The following is a 6,664-nucleotide window of genomic DNA, read 5'->3' on the forward strand; positions in this document are numbered from 1 at the left end:
AATATTTTATTTTTGCGTCTAATTAGATGGTGTAAGTGAGCGAACAAGATATTTAACCACTTCAAAAAATCTTTTGAGCTCTGGAGCAGATGCTGTTGAACGACTTATGTCGTCTTATAAAGTACGTTTACTGTTATTAATTTCTCTAATTCTATTATATTTTGAAATCAAAAATTCTCTATTATATATTTTGAGATTAAAAAATGAATCCAAACGAAAACCATATTTAAAAATTTCAAAGATACGCTTAAAATACTTATAACTTTTGTTAAAATAGGAATTAGTCGCATTGGCGGGATATGCGGCGCGCGTTAGCGAAATGTTAGATGTATTTAAGGATGCCGCTCTTTGCAAATATAGGAGGAACATCGTTACTAGTTCATCAAGGTCTTTTCTGAATGGTAACACTGAATTCGCGGAAAAAGTAATCGAATTTAATAATGGTACCCCAATAATAAAAGGTAAATTAAATGATTTCAATCTAGTTAACACAATAAAATTTGATTAATTAAATAATGCTTAAATAAAACCTGATTTTATTATTATTATTTTTAATATATATTTTGGAGTTATTAATTTTAAAAAATGATACTTTAACATTGTTACTGATTGATAAATTAATAAATAATTTTTAATATTGTGAAATATATAGGGCGTCCGGCAAAAACCGTAACAACACTTAAGAGGTGATTCTTGAAATCATTTTGAAACGAAAATTCTAATCTAGCGAAAATAAAAATCGTGTAAATCTAACATAAGGAGAAAATAACAGAAGTGTAAACGAAACTTTTAGGAATTGAACCAACAAAATATAAAAAAGACGTTTACGTTTCTTTTATGTTCCGTTGTTTCAATTCGCTTCCTAGAAGTTTCATTTATGTTTCTGTTATTTTCTCCTTATGTTAGACTTTTCTGATAAAATCATTATACGTAACTTTATTGTTCATCAGGAATTGTTCGCGAAAGCACGGATGGCAGTATAAGCCTAATCAATGTTCCGATAGTCACTCCTAATTGCGAAATAATTGTACCTAATTTAACAGTCCACGTAAGTAGTTCGTTATCACGAACTTTACATAGTTACAAAACCATTATAGCTATTCCAATGTTCAATCTCACGAAAGATATGTGTACTATAATCAGGAATTTTATCATTCACTTTATATATCATTATAGTACACTATAGTACTATTCTATATATAAATACATATGTACGTTTGCATTTAATTACATAAAATTATATATTGTCTTTATTATTTTATTTCTATCATATTTTTAATCATATCATTATATTTATTTTATTTTATTACTTTTCATTAGATTCAAATAGAATATGATAAATATACATCTTTATATGTTATACGTATGTATTATACGTATATATTATATCTATATATTATTTATAATTTACAGATAAAACCAGGCGACCATTTACTAATCACTGGACCTAATGGCTGTGGTAAAAGCTCTCTTTTTCGTATCATTTCTGGTCTTTGGCCTGTTTATGATGGAACCCTCATCAGACCAACTGAAAAAAGTTTTTCTAAGCACATTAGGCCTGCCTTATTTTATATCCCACAAAAGCCGTACATGACAGTGGGTTGTCTTCGAGATCAAATTATCTATCCAGCGCATTCTAGGTTCATATTATATAATTGTATTAAAAATAAAAATAAAAACTGTAACAGATTTAAATTATATTGTTACATTTAATCAAACTAATACAATTCAAATATATAATATTCAATTATATAATTATCAAATTATCAAGACTCGATCATATTTAAAATAAAGTTATTTAAAATATATATTTTAAATTTAAAAAATGAAATAGTTATTTAATATTTATTATTTTAAATAACTTCTTCTGAAACCTATTTTTTATTTAATATTTTAAATAAGTTTTTGGAATCTATTTTTTATTTTTTATTTTAAATAGGTCGTATCAGTTATTTTACCAAGCCCTGCAAATTATAATTAATTAAATTTTCATAATAACATATAAATATATATATATATATCATATGTATACTTATACTTATGTATACTTATGTATATTTTAAATATAATTATACATTTTATATACAGCAATTTGAATCTTCATTAAAATATGAATAAAAAAGATATGCATTGTCTTCATGTTGCAGATCGGAGAATTGCTCGGATGAAGAGTTGTTACAATTGCTGCATGACGTGGATCTGCGAAGTATTGTAGAACGAGAACCGGAAGGTTTCGATGCTCTCGGCGACTGGGACTCTACTCTATCGGGTGGCGAAAAACAACGGCTTGCAATGACTCGACTATTTTACCACGCTCCACAATACGCTCTATTAGATGAATGCACAAGTGCTGTCAGTCTCGAAGCTGAAGGAATAATGTATGAAACCGCGAAGAAAAAAGGAATCACTCTGTTAACCATCACTCACCGAGTGGCATCACTCGCAAAATATCACAAATTATTGTTGAAATTCGATGGAGACGGCGGTTGGACTTTTGGTCCACTGAATATGGATGGGTTATCGATATTACCGAATCGGGAAGCCAATGAGGAAGAAGTAGAACGAGAGAAAGCAAAGCTTAGCCACTACCATATGTTGCATGTATGTAAAATATTTTATTCTGCATGAATGACTCTTTAAGAATATATTTCTCGGAACTTTTTAATTTTATGTTTACAAAAATCCGTAGCACAATTATATCACAAGTTGTTCAATTTTAAATATCTTTAAAGAATTCACAATTTATAAATTCAATTAAAAAATTTTATGATATAATATAATTCCTAATGTGATATATTCTAATATAAAATATAATATTAAATAATTGCTATTTCTTTAATTTTTAATTAATTTATACGATGCAAAATTGTTTATTAAAAATAGTATATGTTAGCTGCATACCTCAAGGAGGCAACAAAAGCACTATATCTGTACGACAATATATACTTTCCTCAATATATACTTTCTGGATCTTTTTAAATAATTTCACATTCGCTAATATTATTAATTATTAAAAGATATTATTATTCAAAATAGTTATTATTCAATATGAATTTCAAATAATAAAACTAATAGGTTTTGTTTCAAAGTATTTCTAAAGACAGCAACCAACTTTATCTAGGCAGAACATAAAATCATAATAAGATGATATAAGCAGATGAGATAAGTAGAAATCATTTTTAAAATGACTTTTACTTAATCTTGATCGTATCATAATCATTAATCGTGATCTTATCATTTTGATCTTATCATGATTTTGTTCTGTCTGGGTAAATAGCCATCATGTATCAGGAGACATCGGTAGTGTCTCCTGATACATGATGGCTGTTTACCCCGTATAACTAAGTATTTTCGATAATATTGATTTTAAATAGATTGCTCTATCTTTTAAAAAACTAATGTAAATGAACCACTTTATCGAATTAAAATAGTAGTATAGATATAAATGAAAATCCAAATAATATTTTTTTTTCATTAAATTAAGGATAAATAACAATATTAATAATCCTAAGTACAGATTACAACTTTTTTTGTATTCGTATAGCTGAAATGAAGATCAATTTATTAGAAATTCTTTTTGTAAGTTTTGCGCAGCTGAAATGAGAAAATACACATTGAGATTTGATCTTATAAATATGAAAAATTAAAACTGATTAATATGGAATAAGAATACTGAATAATGAATATTGATCTTTATTGATCAAATTAATTTTAATGCAATACTAAAAATAACTACTTACTACAAATGATTCACAAACAAAATTTTTTTTTGTCTAAATTTCCATTTTTTACCGTGAAATGAATAGAAATGAAGCTCAGGATTTTTTTTACTCACTATTTTTGCAATTAGGAACATAATACTTTCGAGTAGAATAGTTTATTTCTTATAAAAAAATGTTAATTAAATAACATTACTATATAGTTTGACAGCTAAATTCTTGAATCCAAAAGTTGCTCAATATAATTGTAGGTAGTGCCTGAGGTATGCAACTATCGTACAAAAAGCTAACAAGAGACATTAGATAACTCAGAAATTCAGAAAATTCTTAAACATTGTGTACAAATAGAATAAGTTCATCTGTAACACAAAATTTTTTTGTGAAATTACAGTTTTAAAAGATGATACTCCTTGTTTTTTTTCTTTTGAAACGAATATCATTGAAATTGTTGAAAAGATTAAAAAAATGTTTTGAATGGTTTCGAAGAGTATATTATAATTATAATAAAAATTTTTAAGAAAGTAGAGGTGGAGGTATAAAATAAATGATAAAAAAAAACTTTTTATTATAATTATAAAGTATTCTTAAAACCATTCAAATTTTATTCGGAACAATTTTTTTTCAATCTCTTATAGTTTTGACGATATTTGCTTTGAAAAAAGACGATCAATTTTTTTCGAAATGTTTCACTCTTTAAAAGAAACAAAACTTTAAAAGAAGCACACAAACAAAAAATAGCTTTGTGTTACGGATGAACTACTCTACTTGCATGCAATGTTTCAAAATTTTCTGAATTTTTTCGGATTGCCTAATGTCTTTCGTAAATTCTAATACATACATCTAATACAGATAGTTCCAAATGTTTCCTCATATAGCTTATCGTATTTTTAGTATAGACTATAATTTTATATAATTTGATAGAAAAGCAAACGAATACATTCTATTTTGATTTAATAATATAATTTCATATATGTAGTCATTATTTACACATATACGCATACACGTGTATACGCATACACACACAAATATATTATTTTTTACATACAGAAATTATATATTTTTATCATTTTTAATTTTTTTTATCATTTTTATCATTTTTCACTTGTTATTTTCTTTTCAGGAGTTACGTGATATACATCCCGAAAATACCTATGTGGGAATCAGTTGAAAAGCATAGTCTATAGAATTTTATATCACAAATTAAATAAAAAATATAGGTATAATATATAAAAGATATGAATATAGAATACGAAAAAAATACAAAATATATCTATTTTATATCGTTTTCACATAATATTTTTTGACTATCTCTTTTATAGATCGTATTCTATTATCCATATCATATTACAGGATATTATCAGAAATGAAAAATAATAGATAAATTGTTATGGTGTATGGAAATATATGAATGTATACATATTTTTAGAATATTGCGGATTGTATAAAGGTATTTTTCCTATTATAAAAGGATAATATAGATGATCAAGGCTCACAAACAATACACATTTTTAAATGTTTTATAAAATATATATTATAAAAAATTGTAAAAGAAAAAATTGAAAAACTCTTATTGAATTACAATTGATTTTATTAGTTTATTTTTTTATTTATTATACATTTCACATTTTAAATGATTAAATAATTAATGTGAAACTTAATATAAAATATAAAATATTATAAGTCTACAATAAAATAAGACTCAGGATAAAAGTTCCATATATAATTATTAATATAGGGTGCCCCGAAAGTTTTTGTCAATTGCTTTTGTGTAGATAGAGCGGACTAAACTGAGCCGAAAAATCTATCATTTTACAATTTTCGCAATAATTAATAATTTTTCAAATACTATCAACTTTACAAAAAACCTGCAAGAGAAAAATCATTAATTTTCTTCTCATAGAGCTCTAAGAATTTTTTCAGAATTTTTTATCAACTTTTTAATACTGCATTTTTTTTTTATCAACATGAGAAAATATGATATTAAAAATTCTGAAAAATTTCTGAAAAAATTCTCAGAACTTTATGAAATGAAAATAAATGATTTTTGTCTCTTGCAGCTTTTTTATAAAGTTGATAATATTTTTTGAATAAAAAATTATTCAAGACCAGTATTTAGCGATTTTTAATAATTAATAATAATAAATCTTGTTAACTATTGCAAAAATTGCAAAATAGTAGAGAACTTTTCGACTCAATTTAGTCCGCTCTATCTATATAAAAGCGATTGGCAAAAACTTTCGAGACACTCTATATATAAATATATTCACGATGAAATTCGATGTTCGATGCATTAACAACTTAAAAACGTTTCGATGATCATTGTGTTAGGAAGTGTAATGATATCGCTGTTACATTACTATGCCTAGCTGACTGATTCCATATTAACACTTTACGTGTGAGCATTGATAAGATATTATTCCGGATTAAAAATAATTCAAACTGGGTGTAACATAAATTTAATAGTGCATACACAATAAATTACATAATAAAGAGATATCCAAGATTAAGTTTATCCTAATCTGTTAGAACTTATTCATTTTTAGGCAACGGATGTATGGAATGTTATACGTGTATTTATCCGTATATTTTTATTAAATGATGCATATATACATATAGTATATTAATGAAATTACCACACATCTGTTATTTCAATAAAAATATTAATTCATTACTCACCAACTCGATGCGCAACAGCGGAGTTACATCTGCAACGTTGCTACGATGATTCTATAACAAAAAGAATATAAAATCCAAATTAAAACAGAACAGAAAAAATCAATCAATAAAAAATAATTTAAAAAATATTTACTAAATACAAAGTTCTCTTGCAAACAATCATATAATTTTCAAAATATATAATTTTTATAAGCTCGAATTTTTTTATACACCATTCAATTAAATATTTATAACAATAATTATACAAATAATATATAATAAATTATATA

At 25.1% G+C, this 6,664-nt stretch overlaps 1 protein-coding gene across 1 annotated transcript in view; it reads left to right on the plus strand.

The window, feature by feature from the left end:
- The window catches only part of LOC108688675 (ATP-binding cassette sub-family D member 1), an 11,851-nt gene extending 6,958 nt beyond the window's left edge, over window positions 1–4,893 (plus strand). The window contains exons 4-9 of the mRNA XM_018195010.1: window positions 27–121; window positions 278–461; window positions 951–1,048; window positions 1,414–1,640; window positions 2,148–2,601; window positions 4,840–4,893. Of these exons, the coding sequence (XP_018050499.1) occupies window positions 27–121; window positions 278–461; window positions 951–1,048; window positions 1,414–1,640; window positions 2,148–2,601; window positions 4,840–4,887 (1,106 nt within the window). The 3' untranslated portion in view covers window positions 4,888–4,893. The remainder of the gene's footprint in view (window positions 1–26; window positions 122–277; window positions 462–950; window positions 1,049–1,413; window positions 1,641–2,147; window positions 2,602–4,839) is intronic.
- The last annotated feature ends 1,771 nt before the right edge of the window (window positions 4,894–6,664 follow it).

Source organism: Atta colombica, unplaced genomic scaffold, assembly GCF_001594045.1.
Source record: "Atta colombica isolate Treedump-2 unplaced genomic scaffold, Acol1.0 scaffold238, whole genome shotgun sequence".
In the NCBI taxonomy this organism is placed as follows: Eukaryota; Metazoa; Arthropoda; class Insecta; order Hymenoptera; family Formicidae; genus Atta; species Atta colombica.